The sequence below is a fragment of the Labrus mixtus genome, chromosome 15 (assembly GCF_963584025.1).
Source record: "Labrus mixtus chromosome 15, fLabMix1.1, whole genome shotgun sequence".
NCBI lineage: Eukaryota > Metazoa > Chordata > Actinopteri > Labriformes > Labridae > Labrus > Labrus mixtus.
Window position 1 is genome coordinate 20,462,486 of NC_083626.1, and position 23,040 is coordinate 20,485,525.

The 23,040-nt window shown below is 40.9% G+C and overlaps 1 protein-coding gene across 1 annotated transcript; it reads right to left on the reverse strand.

Moving 5' to 3' along the window:
- Positions 1-18,118: 18,118 nt before the first annotated feature.
- LOC132989623 (potassium channel subfamily K member 15-like) lies at positions 18,119-20,720 on the reverse strand. Its single transcript, XM_061057336.1, has 2 exons — positions 20,060-20,720; positions 18,119-19,894 (listed from the first exon to the last, which is right to left on the reverse strand). The coding sequence occupies exons 1-2, from the start codon at positions 20,340-20,342 to the stop codon at positions 18,891-18,893; spliced, it is 1,287 nt and encodes a 428-aa protein (XP_060913319.1). The 5' UTR covers positions 20,343-20,720; the 3' UTR covers positions 18,119-18,890.
- Between the last annotated feature and the right edge of the window lie 2,320 nt (positions 20,721-23,040).

Consider the following 23,040-nt stretch of genomic DNA (forward strand, 5'->3'; position numbering starts at 1 on the left):
TGTGCGCAAAGCAACAGACCGACTCCCAATCACAGGCTTGGTTGGCCTTTTACGATATTTGCCGCGTTATCGTGGACGCACGCGCTTACCCGTCCACTGACATTCCACTCCGCCACAATCGTTTCCAACTCCATCTGTAGATTTTCTGCTGTGTGCCTCTCCTCCATATTTTGTGTGGCCAACACATTTGCCACTCCTGGTCTATATAGTGACAGGTTACTGTCATATAAGAAGTCGTGGTCAGGGATGTCCAGCAATCGGTTGTAAGTGCGACATAGATGGCTTGCTCGAGCAGGCGTTTAATTTTGGCCGAGCAATCGTGGTATAGCTTTACAACCCTTGAAGTAACGGTTTTCCTGCTGGGCATTGTGTAGTCTGGCTCAAGAAAACTGATGAGCTTTTTAAACCCTTCATCCTCATCTACTGACATTGGTTGCATGTCAAGGGCCACCATTTCGCCAATTAGGTTGGTGATAGAGTCGCTCCGTCCCTTCTCACACTTCTTTAATGCGAATTAAAACGTGGCAGTGGAGGGATACGTCCCATGAAATGAGACACAAAGAGCGAGGCATGCAGTGTCATGGGATCAGAGCAGAGACTTTATATAAAGATCGATCAGAGCAGCAGACTAGACTAGCATGACAAGTCAGCAGTTTTAAGTTCTTTTCCACATAATTTAGGATAATTTTCAGTGCATATGAGTACATGAGGGTTTCTTTTGTTAATATCTTAAGTAAAATAGATTTTTAAGTTAAAATTACCACAATGCTAATTATGTTAGCCAATCAAAGGCATTTTCCATTATGTGATATCACCAAGCTATCGCACTAATATGCACATCCTGTACACTGAGCGGCCCCTGGAGAAGAATGCTTCCACCAGTTGACATTGCTGCGCAATATTACTAAAAAAAAAAAAAAGGTGATTTTATTCCCATATCTGTTAAAGTATTATTAGTCGCTTTCCAACTATTTTCATGACCAGTCGATCCTGAGCAAAAAAAAAGCTGAAACTGTTTTGTGCAGGCTTTTGCAGATTGTTTCAATTTACAAGTTCTCTGTTTGCTGCTTTGACTTCTTCTTTGACCCCAGAATGATTGAGGTGGGGGAAAAATTGGTTTATGTTGCTCAAAGCTTTTCTCAAACTTTATTTGAAATACTCCACAGCTTTTCATGTACAAACCGCTGACTTCTTTCCTTTACAGCTTTTTCTTCCAAACAGAGTATCCCCTAAGACAACTGTCCACAGTTAGATCTATAGGTGTGCGTGTTTCCTGGCTGTATAAAAAAAGAATTGTGTTTCAGGGATTGAAACTTTTGCTTTTGGGTTCAAACTGTTGCCATGTGAACCGACTGAGTCATTTTTCACAGATTAATGTGCAGTATATAAGGAGGTCACAATTTCTGTACATCCGCATGCAGCAAACAAAATACATGCTTTTATTTTTCTCTCAAGCTTTCCAAATAGAGCAAATTAAAGGCAATCTAACTTTGAGCAAAAGTTAATGGCTTAATGGAGCTATCTCCTGTAATTGCTCCACTCAGTCAAGCATTCATTAAGTGCTAGAGAGGTTGGCTGAGCTTTTATACATAAAACACAACAGACTTTCTCCTCAGACAAACTCAACTTTGCTTTGGATGTTTTTGCATCCATTCCATCCTATACACACAACATGTGCATAAAACAGTGAAAAGCAGGTATTCGTGCTTTCATTGACACTTGGTGGACCTGCAATAAGATATCAAACCAAACAGGGTTCAAATGCACGATGATATGTCCCGGAAAAAGAGCGAAATGAAAGTAAACTGATGGTCACAATGTCCTCAAAAAGCCGAATGTGATGTAACCCATTTCATCCTTTCTAAAAGCACAAGCAATCAAATCCATTTCAGCCCCTTTTTTCAAACACCTGACTACAATACAAATTACAAAATAAAACACTGTGGGACTCTTCAGCTGAAATCACAAGCTCTCACACCGATTAGGTCTGCTTTTTTTAAACATACAGAAACAATTGCTTGTTTTTCCACGAGAGGCAGGAGGCGAGAACAAACATCTTTATTCAATGATCAGGCCATTGGGAGATGATTGTGTTCATCATCATGGCCTGTTGTCATTCCACATCACTCTCCTAACAGTTCACCTGCCCACACAAAGAGCAGCAGTTGGCCATAAGCCTGGATGGTCCCCATAGTTTCATGTTGTTCGCCATCTGTGCTCAAGGCAAAACCTCGCTACGGCCATTAAAGTGAAGGGCCAATGAAAGAGATGAGCCCGGGAGGTGACTGCTAGGTTAATGCAGCGGCTACTCCTGCACTGCACATTTAAAAAGAGAGGCAATAAGAAGAGAGACGGTGGAATGTGTTTGGGAGGTAGAAATTGACCATTCGCCCCACCATCTCCCTCAGCGCCCAGCGCCTGTCAAGCTTTCTGTTTGCAATATGTCCTCAACAATGTTCACAGTGTCAAAGTTGAAGCTCATCTAAAATATTTCTCCAGCTTTACCAAAACACGCATAGTTCAACAATGATGGAATCTTTGTGGTTATCATTGTGGGAAATTAGGCCATGAAACTACACAAAGCAACAATATGTAACTTTCCACATAACAAAAAAATAGTTTCTTGATCTAATACAAACCCTTCAACACGGAGAATGGCGTGAATACCATTTCCACAGAGCGCCCGGGTCGCCTGTTTTCAGCACTATGAAACTTTGGCAGCAGGCAACGGTGCTCTCGGGAGAAGTGCTTACGCCTTTACGGCACTAGTTCACTCACCAGCCCTCTGCTTAAAAGATGCCAGTTAGCCCATCTCTGTAAGCAGATAATAAAAAAAAACAAGAAGCTGAACTAGAGTAAATATTGGAAAGGCTTTTAAACTTTTGCCTGAGCATTGTTAAACAGTTGGCTAGAAGTCCAAAATGGAGCTGGCTTTGTGAATACACTGTGTTTTGCAATAGTGATGTTGCACTCAGGAGACCTTCTGAAGGCGCAAAAGTGCACAAGACCAAAATTCCTTCATAATTCTGCTTTAAAGTTTCTGTTAGAAACTTTCTGTTTGCATCGGTTTTGGCGACCCCTGTGGTTTAAGCAGAACCTCATATCTCTTTAGGAGTTTTTGGACAAAACCGTTTGGGGAGTTCCCCAAGAACTACACGACTCCATGGGCACTTTTTTCTGTCTGCATTTGCTCTGTCATGGTGCTGGGAGAGCAACGCCTCTGATGGCGGCACAGAGGTGGGATCACTTCGTTCTGTGAGCTTTAAACTGAAAGAGACCCATTTTATTACCAGCTAGAAATCCAAGAGTGTTGATTATTTGGGCTATATTGTAAATAAGCCTTCATGATTCTTTAATGTGAAAGTTAAACTTCAAAACTATCTCACAGAACGTTGTATTGTTTAATCTGCACATAGTATAAAACTTGAGGACAAATTTCAAACAGTCAGCTTCCTTACAAGCTGATTTGCTGTTTGCAAGTTAAGTTAATGTATATAAACGTAGACAGGCAGTGCTGTCATAAAGTTACATTTCTTAAACTCTATCGCTTCGACACAAGATAGGGAGTAATGAGATAGTTGTTTGACAAACATAGAGGACGAAACTAAAGCTTACATTACTCTAAGTTTCGACACAGCAGCTTGGTTCCCATGCAGTGGATGTTTCGGTCTGAAACACATCATTTTCTAACATTACTTGTGAATCCACATTGCTGTTAGCTACTGGCATGCTACTGTCCTTCGCCTTTGGAAATTATGTTTAAGGCAGTAAGCTAGTCAGCATAACCTGCTAATGTCAGCAGTTGATGTTTCCGGTTAACCCAGTCATTTTATTTTTTCTTCTTGTGATTTTGATCTTGCAAAACTAATTTGAGAACACAGTCCACAAAAAGCTGGACACATAATCCAAGCTGTGGTTGAACAAATGTTGCTCACAATAAATAAAAAAAAATCAACTGCTCAAGAGATTAGAACTGAATTAACGTCCACTGCTACATGAGGAAATTGGTATGAGTGTTGCTACAGATCAGTGAAAACAGATTGAGAAGCAGCCTGGAGTTGAAACCAAACAACTAACGAGACCAAGGACACACAATAATCCCCCAGCACAACAAAAACAAACCGTAATCCGCAGTAAGCGGGCACCTGCAGCTTTTAACCACAGTTGTCTCTTCCTTTTAGGAGGGCTGATCACCCAAAGCAAAAAGCGAAGTGTGACCATGGCGTGTGCACACTCGTGACAGGAAGAGCAGCAGCAACATCTATAGGCCTGAGAGGAAACGACACTCTGCAGACCCATGACAACAGCTGCCTTTTACACAGTGCCTGCTCACATGTAGACACACATTGGGACTACAAACAGGGCTTTCAGAATCAATTACTCACACACCACAGGTCACAGAACAGTTCATTACTGTTCAATTACCAGTGAATGTTCAATAGCGAGCCCATTACAGGGAAAAAGTTTCGACATCGGTGCCAAGACAGCGGCAGAGCGAGTGTGACAGTTTAATGATACTATTACAGATGAACAAGAGACGAGTGCAAACAAATAAATTAGAGCACATTATTATGAGCTGTATGAATAAAATAGAGAGGGTACAAAGTTTTTGCCATTAGTGTAACTAACGATGAAGCTGGCTTCTAACTGTATTGATCAGCTTTATCCCATTACCCTCGTGCCATTTATCTCACTGCAATCCATACTATCATTATGACCTCTGTTAATGCTGCTTTTACCAGAACTATCTTTTAAAAAACTGTACAGTACAAATGAAGAAGCTGCGTGTTTTTCTGATTCCATTCATACAGGCAGTTACCTTCTGCATTCCTTGTGATTGTGATCCACGTGCGAGACAGTCTGCAGCGCATTATACCTCTGCTGCAGCTAATTAGGTCACACCACCATCCTTTTCTCGTTTTTCTCGCTGGCAATTATTTTGGCAAAACACAGGGTTGGTAAACAGAAAAGTATATTGCTCCAACTCTTAAGGTTTAGTTTTTGCTTTCTCCAATTCTGATATTTTTTTCCCTCATTCCCCCAATTCCAGACTACCTGCTTCCTGAATGAAAAGTCACAGCACTTACTTTCAGTTTCATCAGATGAAATTTGAAAGACGGGTACAGAAATGACTTAAACACCGCAGAATTCAACAATCATCATATTCTGGAATACTTTGGCCTCCGGCTCTTTTTACACACACAGATCCGTCGATAACAAAATCCATTTTTCCTCAGCCTCAACAAAGAATTAACAAAAAAAAAAATTGCCCCCTGCTTTTCTGAGAGTTGTTCTTGATGTTTCAGCAACATATTGTTTCTCATCTTTTCATGTTTTGCCAGTCAACACGTCGCCTCAAACTATCTCTGGCTGCCAGTGAAACGTTTTGCTCTTTTAAAGGAAATCAAACACATTCTTCAAAAGGTTTTTTTTTTTTTTATGTAAAAGCATATTGTACAAACTATTTATGAAAGTTAAAAGTACAAGTTTAGCTACAAAATGTTAAAAAAAAAAAAAGCTCCACAAGAAACGTAGTAAACTAAGTTTTAGGATCAAAACAGTGCTTGTTCTTGTGACAGATTATTCATTACGTCCATCCATCATCTATATTGCTTGTCCCAGTCGGGGTCGCATTGCACTGGAGCTGATCCCAGCTGTCATTGGGCAAGAGGCAGGGTACACCCTGGACTGGTCGCCAGTCAATCAAAGGCGACACAGCTGACATGTAGAGACAGACAAACATTAATGCTCGCACCTTCAGGCAATTTCTGTTAGTCACTTATTAACCTAACGAGCATATCTTTGGACTGTGGGAGGAAGAACCGGAATACCCAGAGGGAACCCATGCATTCACTGCAGGGAGATCATGCAAACACAGACAGTCAGACAGGGGATTTGAACAAGGAACCTTCTTGGTGTGGGGCAATCACTGCTAACCACTGCACCACCATGCAGCCTATTCCATGATGATAGATGTTTGAATGGATGCATCAAAACACAAGCATAATTCAGCTTTTGTAGCTAGTAAAGGGAGCTCATTTTAACTTATAAACATACAGATCAGCTGAAGTTAGTCAAGCCTCTTTCAAATAGGGCTGGTTAAAAAATATCGATTGAATTGTGCGGTTAAGGACCAGCTCTACTTTCAAACATCACAAAGTTATTTTTGGGGTTTTCCCTCTTTTTTGTAGATTAGACTGATATTTAAATGACCTACAAACTAAAAAGAGGAAATCACTCTTTGATTAATCTGTTTACAACCAATAGGAAACACAAAACAGAGGGCTATGAATCAACTCTGTTCCATTGTCAGGGGTCACACACTAAAAAGGTTTGGAAAGGTATTTATTACATTAAAAATGTATTTGTATTTCATTATATTAAGACACATTTTTGCTGTATTCTAAAAAGTAAGTAACTATAGCTTTTAGATAAATGTGGTAGAGTTAACAGAACAGAAACCTCCGAGGTGCAGCAGAAGCTTGCATGGACTACTGAACAGGACTATGGCGGGCAGTTGGCACCAGGGTGCTGGAGACCAAAGCCTCTGCTCAAAGAAAGTATTATTTCTCATCATTGTTGGGCTTTTACGGGTCTGTGCCTAAGGGGGAGGGGCCCATAATGCATCCATCAGTTGATGTATAAAATACGGTGGCCGGTAGGGGTCACACGCTCAGCAACTGATGAAACGACATACATTTAGAAAAACGCGCGGCATATATAGAAACGCTGCACATTCAAAAGCAAATGCAAACTACCACGACAAATGCAAAGGCTGAAACGCGCTGCAAAGACACAAACGCGCTGCAAATAGGCAAAACAACTGCATAAGCATCAAACGCGCTGCAAGTACAGAAACAAAACTTAAGTCAAAAACACACAGAAAACAACAGCAAACACAGAAACGCTGCAAGTTCAGCCTTCAACAGAAGTGCTCCAGGCCTGTAGGGGCGCTGTGGATCTGTTTGTTTACGGGAGAGAGTAAGAGAGAAAGCTAGGAACAGAAAGTTATGTTTAGAGAGGGAAGTTGTATCGTTGAATGACACAGGATAACTTCACTGTTACCGAAACGCGGAGATAAAACGAGTCCGACCGGGATTTTGACATCGGGGACGAGAGCCGACTGTGGGTCCGTGGCTGCAGCCCCGGGATGCCTGGAGCTAGTGCTAGCTATGGGGCTATGAGCGCCAGCTCCAACTCATCCCTCTGCGCCCGCAGCCCCGGAGAATGTTAAGGGTGCATTGTCTCTCCCCCTGGATTCAGTAATGGTAATATGAATACATGAATTCCTAATTTACATCAGATTTCAAAAGGGCCCATTCACTAACTGACCTGCTGACAGAGATGATAAGTCAGCCATCACATGTCGCTAATTTACTTTTCCATCATATGGATGGACACAAAGGCTTCACCTCCAACCTGAATGGATCCATTCAATCCTTTGTCCTATTTGATCAAATAGGATCTAATAATGAAGAGTCACAGTAAACCCTTTGGCTGCATTTGATGACATTTAATCACTTATTATGTCTGGTAATGCACAGAATGGTCCACATTAATACACATAGCAGTCAATCCAATAAGATGTCATGCTGCGCAATGTTGGTTTAATATAGCCTTTTGTGATAAGGAAGCTACTATATTCACCTAAAAATATAACCCTTCATGGGAATCAAAGGAAGACCTTAAATGTTCACCCATATCCCAAACATACTTACAAAAACATCTGTCCTGCTTCCACTAAACCCTTATGGCATCGAGCCAGCCTGCTCGTGTCAGGTTCTCTTCTGCTGGGAGTCGAGAGACATTCATTTTCTTTCGTTCACTTGTTTGAGTCCATTTATTCCGGAGAAAATATTCCCAATGGAAGCTGTAGGGAGCTGTAGTTGTGAAGGTGGAGAATGTCCGGGCCCCGCACTAAAAGCTTTTGGAAGCTTATCCGGGGAGTCTCTGTTGTATTGTGGTGGTACACTTGATGTGTGATGATTAATGTGATTTTTGACGGATTAAATAATTAAAATCAAATAATCAAATCAAATGTCTCTAGGATGATACTAGGTGTATCATGTTCATGTAGTCCCCCTCAAGTTTACAATTGACTACTGTTGAAGTCACTTTTGCCTCAAAATAATAAAGTGCTCCGCTGTATTAGGACTCTTCTTTGCTATTTCTAACAGTAAAACTAACTAAATGTCTGAGGCTCACTTTAAAAAAGAATGTTTTAATCTTTCTTAGGTTCAACAGGGCTTGGAGCTAATGGAGCAGACAGAAGGGAAAGTCAGACAGTTTTAACGAGACAGATAACATGTTGATTTTGGTCCTTTTATTGGACTTGTGTACATAAAATATGAAATAATATCAGCTTATCTTTTAAGACAGACATAGAGACAGTCTGCCATCTGCTCTTGAATCAACACGGACTAATCATGTGACTACTCTTCTTTTTTTTTTTTTGCTGTGAGGATCTCACCAGGCGAAGAAGCCAAGTTTTGATGGAGTTGAAGCAGTAGCTAGACATTAATGTGACTGTTGTTTCCTTCTGACAGCTGCTACTGTCGCAGCAAGAGAAGGGTGACGGGTCAGACTGATGATAACACTGTTATCACAACGATTAATGCAGTCATTATGTTAAAATGATAATGGCTTTTATTTGTCATAGAAGGAATTATTCAAACAGGTTTATTTGTTAGAGACTTATTCATGGACATAGTTTGCTCCGCAGCGTTAAATAACGTGTGTGAAGACAATCAGACTTAAGAAAAACAACAAGATGAATATATTATGAGGCTGGGAGCCATAAATCAAGCAGAAAAACAATGAAAGTGTCAAAATGTTGAATTATTGCAGAGAACACTGCATGTTTGATCACGCCTTTGAATCTCTCATGAAAGCACATTTCCTTCTTCAAATGCTCCCTGCAGAGTGTGTTCTCGCAGTGAAAAATAAGAGAGCGAGCAGGCTGGCTGGCGAGTACCGGCTCCCCGTGCGTCTTTTGCAGCACACAGCCAAGACGGCCATATTGTGTCTCTAAACAAATCGAACGCTTGGCACCGTGACAAGCCAGCCTCTGTGGCATCCGGATTCACCGAGTCAGCACGACGGTGCTCCTTCGCTCCCAGGTCACCGCATGCAGCAGCCAGCAGGGAGCCGCACTCGTGTTTACTCAACTGCTGGATGGCAACTGTGTCATTAGTAGTCTGGCTGGGAGTTAGAAATAAAATATAATAAAGATGCATTGATTACATTTTGCTAAGTCTTAAAAGTAAATGCAGTCAATCTCTTCCAAGCTCTTTCCAATTCATTAAGTTATATTGTGACTGAAGATTCCTCCAAGGCTGAGGCTAAGACTTATTTATATCATTTCAAGAATGACCGTCTAAACAGAGGCCTGAGGCTTTCACTTAACAGATTCATGTGTCTCCGTAGCCTCCCAACACACACACACACACACACACACACACACACACACACACACACACACACACACACACACACACACACACACATTTATGTATTAAGAGACATGGATACAATAGAAAAGGAGTATTATTATTATTCAACATGTTTATCTTGAACACAATAAAAAAAAGCCTGATGTAAGACTGACTGGATCTATTAATGCTTACGACATAGCCTTAGCTATAGCACTTTCAGACACACACGAGATGCTGCTCAAACTTCCCACCATATGAGTGATGTCACTGGAAAATGGCGGCCTGTGAATAAGGGGTCAACAGCAGGGGGTCTCAAAGTGTAGCGAAGAGATCCTCCCCTTTGTTGTGTTAGCAGGCTAATGTGAGCACACTTTGGTTAACTCATAGCTTCACATTGCACATAAATAGACACGGAATGACCGTGACCTAAAGGCACCTACATGACATCCAAATAATCAATGAGTGGGCCAAGTTATTCTTCTTTTCTCTAGTCCTTGACTGAAACAGCTTTATATGAAAGGCCATCCCGTCCATGATGTTAACACGGCCCGACAACAGCACCGCTGGTTAGACTCACGCTTCTCACTCAGACAGTCATGACTCAGAGAAACGTTTACAGAGGATAAATTTGATTTCTGCTTTATTTATGAGTAAAATGTCGCACATTCTTGCTTTAATGGACACAGGCTTTAAAACAGCTGTAAATTATCAAATAATTGATGTCACAGTGGCTACAAGTAATGTTGATACAATCTATCAAATAAAAAATGAAAGAAAATAATTTGATCACAATTCATGCTGTTCTTACGGCCTTTTTAGCCCATTATGGAAATTACACATATTCAGATGGATACTATATGACGAAGCTCAATGTTTCACAGCCACTATACAGTCTCACATTGAGCTATAACTTCTGATGACACCAGAAGCCTTTTTGCCTGGGAAACAGAAATGGCTGTTCCCTCTCTCAGGGGCGATGAATGTCTATTTTTTACGACAGCGCTGTAAAAGAAACAACGTGGTGTCACACACCCACACAAACCGGATCGCACACAACACGTACACACCTACACACGTGCACACACACAAAGAATTGACAGCCTCAGATGCACACATCTATTACTGACTTTCCCAACAATAGCCCTTTACAGGCAAATAAAAGGATTTAGTGTAAGAGCTGTAAAACTGTCACACCTCCAGTTCTGTGTCAGACAGTCAAACTCGGAGGAGGAAAGCGAGGGAACATGTTCAACGGGAGATAAAAAAATCGATAGAGGGGAGAGAGAAAGTGAAAAAAGATGGAGATTAGCAACGAATCTGCTGTGTACTCACTGGGATGCAAGCAGGCTAATTGCTCAGAGACCAACACGAGGCACTCGGAGGGGAGCGTCAGCAGCTTCGATCAATAGTTAGAGGTTCTGGTGATGTGTGTTTTTGTGTCTTTGGAACTGTGTGTTTGTTGGAGGGGGGTTGTCATATGGCCCTTTGGAATGATCTAACAGATCAGATAACACGCATTCATTCTCAGTGGAAGTATTATCCTTTCCCAGTCTTTACCGAAGTTTAAACCGCAGCACGGAAATGTCCAATTATCTGGTATAAATATTGAATTTAAAATGGTAATTTAAAGACTAAAAGAAACTTTCAGCACAATGTACGCTTAAAGCGGCTTTTATGAATGTTTTTGATATAACAACGGATGAATTGTGTTTTGTTTTTAAAAAGTGTTTTTCATTGAAGAAATCGACATATCAAGAAGTTAAACTCAGCTTACAGCAGCTACTGATGCCAACATGCTAGCAGAATTTGAATCCTAGTTAGACAAGGTGGAGCCACACTGCTTATGTTATATGTTGGTCAAATGTTGTGCTCAAAATGTAACGCAGCTACCCACCACTAGACGGTGCTGTAACCATAGACTAGCTGTAGCCTCTGCTAATGGCTCTTCTCATCTGGCTTACTGTGTGTAAACAGGCAGAGTTAACTAACAGCAACTCTACTAGCAGCATGTTTTTCAGTATTTTTATCTACAAAATGGAAATAAAGGTTTTTTTAACAGCAGAAATGCGCGTGTTAACAACCTGGTACAACAATTATTGTGGTCTAATTTGTTAATGACTTAATTGGAACACTGTACGGCGTGTGCATTTATTTTAAAACTCATCTATTTTGTTTTCTGAAGTTTAAGAGTTATTCATAACTAGGCGCATGGCTGACCTGACTGACTGTTTTTCAGGGGACTTAAGACCCGCCTCAGCTCCAGCTCATTGCCCGTCATTAGGTTGAATGAAAGTTAAGTTGAGAAAGCATTTCCAGCGTGGCAACTGCTATCGCCATGACCAGTGGGTAACGTCCATAATCTGCATTGAGGACCAAAGGCTGGCGGTGTTAGCACTGCTAATGCCGCGCTCAGTAAAACCAAGCAACATCGTTTACTCAATGACAATTTGAAAATAAATTGTGCAAAATTGTGATTGTTTTCTGAGTATTTTCTTATCTTTTTACTAGGTGGTTAGATTTAAATAAAAAAAATCAGTTTAGCCAACTACGGGTTATTTGACAGGAATTTACTCAATTGTTATTATGCCGGACCCCCCTGCTGTTGGTTAGGTGTCAGACAGCGCGATTAATAGACGTTGCTAAAACAGTGTTTTTTTTAATTCATCCATTCCAAATACTGGTTGTGCATTTCACAATAGAGATTCAAGATAAAGAAGATTATTCATCAGATAACACTACTTTCACACATGCAAGACAAGATAAGCACAGATAGAAGATATTCCATTTGTCCACAGGGGGCGCCAAAAACAACTGAAACAACCCCTAAAGTTGCTCAGGAGTTTTAAATACCTGATTAAATGTACTTCCATTGTCTTTCATCCAAGGATTCACTAACTATAGCTTCATTTCTGAGATGCCAAATGCGTTGATGAAGTATAATGTTCTACTGATTAAACCGTTGATCATATCAGTTTAATTGATTATTCGTCAATGGAAGGCAGAAAATGTGTGCCGTCAGTGTCATTTGTTAACCAGCGAGCACAAGACAAAAAGGCGTCATTTACATTGGCACAATGAGCAATGAGTATTGGCTATAAAAGATTCCACTTGTCATCCTCCGCCAACTAATTCCATTTCACACACAGATCAGTTGTATCGGCGACAGCTCGTCCTCATTTAAAACCATTAATGACTTTCCTGCAGAGAATTCAGCAGAACGGATGTGATTATTTTGTCCTTTTTCTGTGTGTGGTGTGTGTGTGTGAGTGTGCTGCGCTTTGTGTATGTGTCGGTGTCCAATTTATTTGCTCACATATCAGTTTGAAGTAAGTGTTTAATTATTGTGATGTTTGAGCCGCGCCACAAACGTGCTCTGTCAACATTTGTCCTGAAATGAACGAAGAAAGACTTAGTGTATAAAAACCTCACATTGATATTGGCCTCTTCTTTGGTTGCTCTTCAGAGGGATGTTAATTGTTTTTCATTATCGCTTACCTCCGTCTTGTGCTCAGATCAGTGGTGGCAGTAGTATAGAGGAAGGGGAGCTGTGGGTGTAGGGTGAGAGGGGGGTGATGATGGCAAACAAGCTACAGCTGAGCAAACATGGAAGCAACAGTGCGAGAGCTAAAGTGTGTCACTGCCTTCAAGCGGCAACTGGGAATTCTGCAACCAGTAAGTCATTGTAAACCACTCGTACTTCTGAATTATAAAAGAAAGCTGTTTTTACTGCAAGTGGAAAAGCACAGTATTTGCCTGAGTCCTTATTATTAATAAAGAATCATCACAATTTAATTCATGAATGGCCTAAAGAGATTTAGTGCAAAGATTATTTGCTGAGTCACTTTTTTATCCTCTTTTTTTTTACGGCTACAGAGACAGACCATGACAGTGAAGGATAAAACACGTTCATTTATGAGCCCATTTCTCAGTTATACAAGCTTTTACATTTATTTTCATTTAGTTTTTTATGAAAACTTTATATCCGACAACCATTTGCCACTTTTGCACTTCTTGTATGTTCTCTTTCAAACCTTGCTCGGTAGACCCAGTGGGGGGGGGGGGGGATTTATGAACGATAAGGAACATGGCTGACATGACGGGCGGGCACAAAAACCCGCCTCAGCTCCAGCTCTTATCCTGTCGTTATGGTGACTGAAAGTTAGGTTGAGACAGCAATTCCAGCAGAGTGACCGCCATCGAGGGGCTTCCAAAGCCCCCTGCAGTAACAAACGGGTGGTATACAATCATAAGCATCATATCTAAAAAATAAAGAGATGTGACGGCCGTCTGTTGAAGTATGGCCATAAAGATTTGGTTTTAAAGCTATGATGCAAGCTTTCAGCAGCTAATGGCAGCTAAATGGAACAGAACATTTTAAAATAGAACCATTTTATCACAGGAGATGTTTGGATGTTTAACAAGAGGATGAGCAACATCTCTAAGTACATAAAGATTTATTAATGGGGGGAAATAAACAGTCACACCGAAAGGGGAGGGAGACATCCACTGCATGAGTAAGGCTCACTATTCCTACATTTTAAAAGGACAATAACAAGAGCTTAAATAATGTTTCTTAAAAGCAGAGAACATTTTTACATTCAAAGTAATCTTCAGGAGAGTCTAATTATCTCCCCACCGACTACAAGCAGCTGCTCTCGATCTTATTATCCCTTTCAAGATCATCCATTTTAGCAGATGTACTGTAGCACCTTACTTTGATCCATGGCCTTGGGCAGAAAAAGACCCTCACAGAACCTTAAAATTGTTTGGCTGGATAATAAAATGGCTCCAGAAGATGAAGGGATTCTTCTGTCTGGGAGGATTTGAATGCATGAGGAGAGGAATATAACCTCTCTCTGTTACAGCCCACTTCAGCCAGGATGAATTCTACCTTCTGGATACAATGGAAAATGCTTCCACGATAATAGACGGAATCACATTTTTTTTAATTAGCAGCGGGATAATAGACGCACTACACTGAGATTCGTCCTTTCCGACCTGAACCTCTTATCCAAGAACATCGAGATGAAAGCAGCGTGTGAAGTGGCAGTGAAGTGAAATAATAGACCATGCTGTGTAATTTGTACTTTTAGCCTCTTTGTTATAAAAGTTTGCTGTAATCCATCAGTGTAAAGTAATTTTGTCTTGGTTTGGTGCCAGTTCTTTCTTTGTACCACTCAGAGAGTTAGTTTGATAAATGATTTCCGCAAAAAAAATTACTATCTGAATGCAGAATGCAGTCTACTTCTTATTGGGAATGAAATGTTGATTTGACGTATATCGATTAGCCAATGAAATCACTGCAACACGGCTAGTGTTTGTGCAAAATGTAAGCATACACAACACTTGGACAAATCAACAAATATCTAGGTTACATCCTTATTTTTTCACTTTGTTTTCTTCTTCTTTTTGTACAGCTGCAGTTAAGGAGATGTGACACCAACAAGATGACATTTCAGAATCAATGTCTGTATCCCAGAAAACAGGTTCAATGTGGTTTTCTGTTCACTTCCGCTTGTCAGATCAATGCCAGATCAGGTCTGGTCAGATCAAGTCCTAAAAATATCAATGTTAGTGCGTCAAAGCCTAGTGAATATCAATAACAATACGAGTGAGTCACAAAGAAGTCGATCAATCCTTTGTTTGATTACATGCTGTGCAGATGACGACTCCTGGTGTACATACTCAGTTTTGAATGGGGTCAGGCATGGAGCAATCCCCCAATCACTTCTTCACATACCAAACATTTGTCATCTATTATAAAATGTTGTATATGTTTTAACATCCAGATGCATATCAGTGCATCAATATGCCTGGCATGTCACTCAGTCAGATTGCGTTGTGATAGCATTGAAGCACCACTTTAAAGCTCCTTTAACACGTTTCTAGCTGGTAAGTAAAACAGACAGAAATAAATACTGATGCCTTCATATGACCAACAAACCAGACAATCAGCGAGACGTGTGATCATTTCGACATAGTGTCGTTGTCAGTCAATGCTGCCACCAGGTGAGTGTCAGACAAAGCTTATATAGCATCAGAGCGGACAGCCTTTGTTTACATTTACCACCGAAAAGATTCACAGTCAGTGATATATGTTTTAATGGTAAAAGGCAGAAGCAGGATCTTAATACGGGATCAGAAAAGAAATAAGGTGAACCACTTTGTCAGCAGTGATGGCTGAAGTCAATAAGAAGGGAAAGTTCCTCACAATAGCTTCATATAATAAAAAGTAGCAGAATCAGTAGTGGTATGATGTTTGTTGCTTTGGTATTTCTACTTCTTGTCTCTTCTCCCTTGTGTTTGGATCGTGAGCCTTCTGTTTGCCGGCTGTGCCTTTTAGTCCATTTGGGCTTCTGCAGCTTTCCTATCACCATATCCACATGGTTGATTTTTCCTCTGCTGCCAAACTAAGGAAGATACGGTTAAATACTGTAATAATCTCCTGCTGCTGGGTTCTGAGCTGTAGTTTCATAAATGTTTAATTTATCAATGAAAAGACGATGGATAGTGAAAATCAGAACATGGAGTAAAGTTAAGAACTGATTTTATAACCTGTAAGCTACTGTTACCCAACATTTAACATATGCACCGTAAGCTTTGGTCACTTCTCAGTTGGTGTCTGATATATTTTGAATTCCAGGACTGGGCTTTTATAAACCCTTTATTCCCACAGCTCAACTTTCCCAAAATTAAATGAAGGCAGAAATAATTAAAAATTTAAAAAACTATTCAACAATGATGTGAGTTCACTTTTCTACAGCATGTGACTCAACTCCTGCTCATCGAGTCTGAATCAAATCAAATCATGGACACACACTGCCCTCTAGTGGCCAAATGTTTTACATTTCAAGCATGACTTTCATTTCCTTTATTTCCCTTTAGAGGGCCTCCTTGTCAAAGCTATCATACATTCTCCTCTATCATTATATTTCACAGAATGATGAAAACCCGGTAAGTCTGGAAGTGGACAAAGTGGAACCTCACTTGTTGCACACAGTAAGAAACCGATCAGTGTGATATAAAATGTAAGTCTGAAGAGTAAAGGTCTCTTTTTCTACCCCTGAGGAGTACGAGCAGATGGCATTTCATAACCAATCACCATTTCAGTTTCTATCACCCAATCACCTTTACATGTATATGTAAAGTAGTATCTTTTTCCAGCAGATCAACAGATGGCTGAAATGTATGCTTGGGGAACACTTTGATTTCTCTTCCTCCTTTCAGACTGAAAACAGATTGAAAAATAGAAAATTGAGTCAATGTGCAGCTGTGATTACACATGATGTGATTTTATCTCATGGCAAAAGGTGGCGTTTGACATTTCAAATACTGGATGCTGCCCTTGAGGAGTTTTCTTTTTTTAAGGCCTTTATATTGTGACCGTCGTTGCTCATACAGACAGGACATTTGTGAGAGTTTCAGAGTAGAGAGAGGAAAACAAGAACTTCCTGAATAAATCATTCACTAATGGTGGAGCAAATACTGTCATTTATTTAGTAGAAATGCTGCATTAAGTCCAATTCAGCAATGTGAGAGAAATTCCTCTGGTGAAATTTAAGCTGTCATGTTTAAGTTTTCGTATTACTAGCAAAATGTACTCAAAGTAAAATACAGTCATTCAAATCAGTCTGAAAAACGCCCCCTGTGAGTGTATTATTGATAATGTCATATCGGGGCGCTCCTTTCCCACATGTCATTCCTCACTCTCTCTCTCTCCCTGATTTCCGACTCTATCCACTATCTTATCTCTCCATTAAAGGCCCAAAAATAAATGTTAAAAAACTGCTGTACTGATTCTGAATTAAATTACACTTGTGGATACATGTGGAAATGTATAAAATTAGCATGTTTTTACGTAGAAATCTGAGTGACAGGGGCACCGGTAGCCTAGTGGTTAAGTCACGTACACCATGGACAGAGTTTTTAGTTCTTGTTGCTGCGGCTGTGGGTCCAAAATCTGAACTCGGCCCTTTGCTGCATGTCATCCCCCACTCTCTCCTCCCAACGTTTCCTGTCTCTCTTCAGTTGCCCTATCCAAGAAAGGCAAAAATGGCCCAAAAAATATATTTACAACAAAAAACTGAGGCTATGAAGTTAAGAAAGGCAGTCAGAAAAATGCAGAGAATCACATAGTAAGATATCTCTCTGAATCTTAATTAGGCTAACATAAAAAACATATTAAGAAATGACAAAGTATGGTACAAGTATTTCAAGTTGAACTTAAGTCCAGTATCCTAGAAAGTCAAGGAACACCATTTTTCAGAGTCAGCAATGTTGTTTAAAGTTGGTTAAATTGGTTTAAAAATATTTGAGCCTGAATGGAGTCTTAACTCAATTTAAGAAATGATGTTGATACAAAGAAAAGTTCAGTAGGTAACCTAGATGTCTAAAAAAAACCACTTCTATAAAAGAGATTGAATGCATTAGAAACAGTCTAATAAGAAATACAAATCACCTGGTCACTACTTTGTGTTGTATCATAAGGAAGTCAGCATAATTCCTGTTCTATTATCACTAAAAGTGATTTTTGAATATAACTTGGACAAGATGATTACCTCTATACAACTACAGTGAGGGTCCTGAAGGGGAAAAACACAAGATAAACAGAAGAACACGTTTGAAAAGTGTAAATTATAAATATAAACAAGCTCTGATCAAATAAAAACAGTCACACAAAAAAATGCTCCTTTCCTTTGGTTTAATAAAACAACACTGTAAGAGGTTCACATCAAATCTGAATTGAAACCAAGTCTACATGGAAACAACACCTTCCTGGCTAAAAAGTGAATATTTCCCAGGTTTGTTAGAAGTGTACAAGTAACCTGCTACATATACAGTATGTTGTGTGCTACATCCATCAGTCATGTAACAATCATAATCTCTTTGTATTAGAGTGCAATGCACAGAAAAAAGTTTGTATAGATCTAAGTAATAACAGGAGTTATTCAATTCAATGCGCTAAGAAGCCAAATCTATTCTGTGCTTGGTAAAAGTTCTTTAAGGCTTTTTTTTTTTTTAAATACAAAAGTGTAATGACATCTTCTAGCTATGGCATGAAAAAGTTTCTGTCTAAAGCAGGAGCCACTTGGATTCTTGACATACATTCACTGAACAGGTATACAATCATCGATAAGCACTATATCCAAAATACTTCTGGAAAGATCGGAGATGAAAAGCCAGACTGTTGACATCTTTTCACGGCACTCATGCATTCACATTGTGTGCTTTACATTCTCTTCAGCATGCACTGCACTTTGGCTTACATGCGAGAGAAAAAAAAAACAGCAGAACAAAATTAAAGTTGTTGTAAAAGAAGAGAAGAAATCATCCTGGCTAAACAAAAACAAAAAGATTCAGATTCTTTTGACATGCAGGAAAAAAAAAAAAGAGATGTAACACATTGAAAATACTGTTCACATTCTGTGCAAATGCTCTTTCCAAATATAGTTCTCTCTACACTGACTTTCTTCTTGAGCGAGGGAACTCCAGGAAGCTATGTCCAGGTGAGAGTGTGCTTCCTGGGGAAGACAGTCCTGTGTTGTCCCTGGAACCAGGTGAGCAGCCCTGGATCCTATAGGATACTGAGTTATAGTACACAGAGTTAATGTGGCAGCCGTGGTGTTCACTGTTGGACACAAAAGGACTGTCACACATGCCCAAACGGTAGCACACACAGGAGCAGAGGGAGCTCAGGCTGGACTCTCTCCTGTGTCGTCCTGTCTTGATCTGTAAATGCAGCCTGTGTCTGCAGGGGCTTCTTTGCCTCTCCTGATCCTCCGCCGGGGAAGAGATGAGGTTTGTGCGGCTGGTCCCCTCCTCGATTGGGAGGAATAGCGTGCTGTGGCTACGAGTGCGACTGTGCGCCACATTGCTCCTGTTCCTCTCCCTGTCTCTGCTCTGCTCCCCTACGACGCGTAGAGCCCCGTCCAAGAGGCCTCTGTCCCTCTTCAGCGAAGCCCTTTCTTGAGCGTCTCTCCTCTCGTCCTCGGTGTTCATGGTGAGGAAGCGCAGCACCACCAAGTTCAGAAAGGCCCCGATGACAGTCAGCCCCACCAGGATGTACATGAAGCTGAACGCCACGTACGGCGTTTTCTCTTGGAGGTCCTCCTTCTTCTGCAGAGCCACGAAGTCCCCGAAGCCGATGGTAGTCAGCGTGATGAAGCAGTAATAGTAAGCGTGGAAGAAGCTCCATCTTTCGAAGTGGGAGAAGGCTGCGGCACCAACACACAGTGTTCCGATGCAGGACAGGAAGCCCACCAGGACCATGTTCTCCATGGACACCTCTGTGCGTCTGAAGCCCAGGCACTGCTTCATCTTATGGAGTAGATAGCGAACGAACGTGTTCATCCGTTCTCCCAGGCTCTGGAACATGACCAGAGTCAGAGGGATACCCAGCACGGCATAGAACATGCAGAAGACTTTTCCTGCATCCGTGCCTGGTGCTGCATGTCCATAACCTTAATGCAGACGGATGAGAATGAATCAGAGGGACACAGTGACGCATACTGAAGCAATGCTGGTTAATTCTATAATTACAAACAAGCCTTACATGTTGCATTCAGGTTAAAAAGAAAAATATATTTTGAAAAATCCCTCAGAAGCATTACATTACATTAACTTACCAATGGTGGTGATGACTGTTATGGCAAAGTAAAAAGAGCCGGCAAATTTCCACTGTCTCCCCGCGCGATGGGGCTCAGCTTGTAACACCACTCGCTCGATCTCGCGGTAGTCGTCCTCGGAGAAGCGGTACTTCTTCTTCATCTCGTTGCGCTTCTGCTCCAGGATGCGCCGACGGGAGTTCTCGGACTCGGACTCCAGCGCGTCAAACACCGCGGCGCCGACCAGCAGGTAGGAGAACATGCAGAGGATGAGCGACAGGGTCCGGATGTTTTGCTTCTTCATCCTCGCTGTCGGCTTGAAAACAGTCGGCGGAGCGGAGCGGCGCAGTTACAGGTGTGTTCGACTGGCTCCTCGGCGTGTGGACACCACATTAGTGTTGCAGCCTGTTGCGTTAAAACGTAGTAGCGACAGAGACGTGTAGAGCGAAGAGCCAAAAAAAAAAAAAAAAATGAGTCAATGGGTTCAGGAATCACATTCAGGTGAAAACGCGCATATCCAGCCGTGCGCGTATATAGAGAGCGATTGATGCTCTCACACGGTCATCCGTCTCAGCAAGTGGTCGCAGCCTGCCTCTTCGCATGCGCAAAGCAGTCACCAATAAAAAGCTGTGTGTAAACATTTCATTTGAATAAGAATCATGGTGAGTTCAACACCAATGTTCAGTCTAACCACTGCTGTGTGTGTGTGTGCAACAAGTGAGGTCCTGACTCGCAGATACCAATCTAAAAAGGTGGGGGGGGGGGGGGGGGGGGGTTCAGCACCATGGGCAGCTACCAGAGGGAGAACACTTTTAAACTGTCTAGTGCGCAGCCGAGGTCAGGGCAAACACGTCAGAGCAGAGGTTAAAACAGAAACACACACACACACACACACACCTTTTCAAGGCAGTGGTCTGAAAAGCTGGATAAATTACTTTAATAACGTATTTAATATTCATGTTAAACTAAGAACACAACAACATGTAAAATGGCACGTCAATACTGACTATGAAACTTCTTAAAATGTAAAAACTGAAGTGCTTTAGGTTCTATCATACGCTACAAATGCATATTGTTGATTGAGGTATTTGCCAAACATTAAGTGCCTACATTTACAGTATGCCCAATTATGTTCACAAGGAATGTTAATGTTTTGTTTTTTTAAAGACATAATTTCAGTAGTTAAAATACATTTTAACTCTTGTAAAAATTCACCCGAAGTAAATTATGATCAGCTTCATAGCTTACAAATAATAACATTAATCGATGTGTTATCAGGGAAAAAGTAAGCTGATCTATAAAAGTACAGTATGCTGTCAGAAGCTATTTTTTTTTTTTTAAATAGGCCTTCATCTGAGCGACTCTTGCAACAGTTACATTGGCCTGACAGTTAAATTGATGCACATTAACTGCTCATGTGTTTTTTCAGGTTATGACTTCATGTGACTTCATGTTTTGATGAGGTGCGGAGACCCAAACGGGTGTTTGTGTCTCTCTGCACATGATAGAACTGATGCCAGTATACAGTGGCTATGCAAACGGCGTTGCTACACTTGATGCTTTTTGCAAACCGACTGTAGGTGATGCTGGTTGCCATGGTTACTTATACCAGAACTTGGACTGTCAGTGAGGTAATATGTTGAGTGTAATGATCCAATCTCTCGTTTGATGAATTATGTCATACCAGTATTCATCTTTCTAGTCCAGCATGGGAGGAGTGGAAAAGAGATCAAACAGTTGAATCAGATAAAAACTGAATTGAACCGTCACGTTACAGCAGCTATGAGACGCACACACAAACACACACTGCAGGTGTGTTACTGTATGTTCTTTTTGTTCCTCTCAAACAGAGCAACCTGCCTGCAGCAGCCCTGTTTCTGTGTTAAGTGGCTAAATCAGCACACTTACATCCCTGTTGTGATTCAACCCAGCTCTCCATAAATCAATTACATCTCAGCTGAAAAGAGAGGTACCTGAAGCCCTCACAGGCTGCCATCAATCAACACAGCTTGTATTCACAGCCTTTTGGAAGCCCAAGGACCTGGAACAAAGTGAGGAGGCCGATCAATCCCCAGCGGCCCTGAGCTTAAGGAGAAGTATTTAGACTCATGAGAGAAGGGCCATTGATTTGGTTATGCTCATTTTTTGCTCTTCTCTCTCTCTGGTATATGTTTCAATTAGAAGCTGGCATGGACAGATTAAATGGGTTTTCAAATGATTACAGAGAAGTCACTAACTGTCCACAAAATCCAGTTTTATGTCATGTTATACAGGTTCAATTGCCTATACTGTCTGCATTCGTTGCTTTATTTTCAATAGGACAGCTTGGTCTTAAATATAAGAAGAAATCCTGCAAATCCTGTATGTGTGTGTGTGAGATAGGGGGCTAACAGCTCTTAGTATTCTTTTTTCTTTTTCAAAGCTCTTACTTTTCAAGAAAAAAAAAGCCATCTTGTCTCATATTACCCACATGTTTTAATCTTAAACAGTCCACACAAAGCATTTGTCCATCTCGTGGAATCAAGAAGACATCCTCTCTGTGTTTGGTGAGGCTGTCTGAGAATATGCAGATGGTACAAAAGCGTTTTTAAGATGCACATGGCATCATGCGGAGAAAAAAGGGACCTTGTGCCTGGAGGCGTATTTCTCTTCTAAATAAAACCCATCTGCCAATTCTGCAGGAGAAAAAAATAAAATGCAAATCTGGCAAAATGCTAGAGGAAGGCTTCTAAAAAATTAAGCTCCTCTGTAAAAGCCAAAGTTTGAGGATGGTCTTTAGCAGGGAACAGCAGCTGTGCTTTGACAAGGAGAAAATGACAGACAGGGACAACCTGATACAGAGAGATATTGAAGAAAATAGACCTGTTGTCAAAGGAGTCATAAAAAGAGGACAAGAGCAAAAAGGAAGACATCTAAATCTGGAGAGGAAATATTGCAAACATCACAGAGTGAAGGATTACGAGTTATTTTATAAATGCATACATTCTTGTGTTTATGACTGC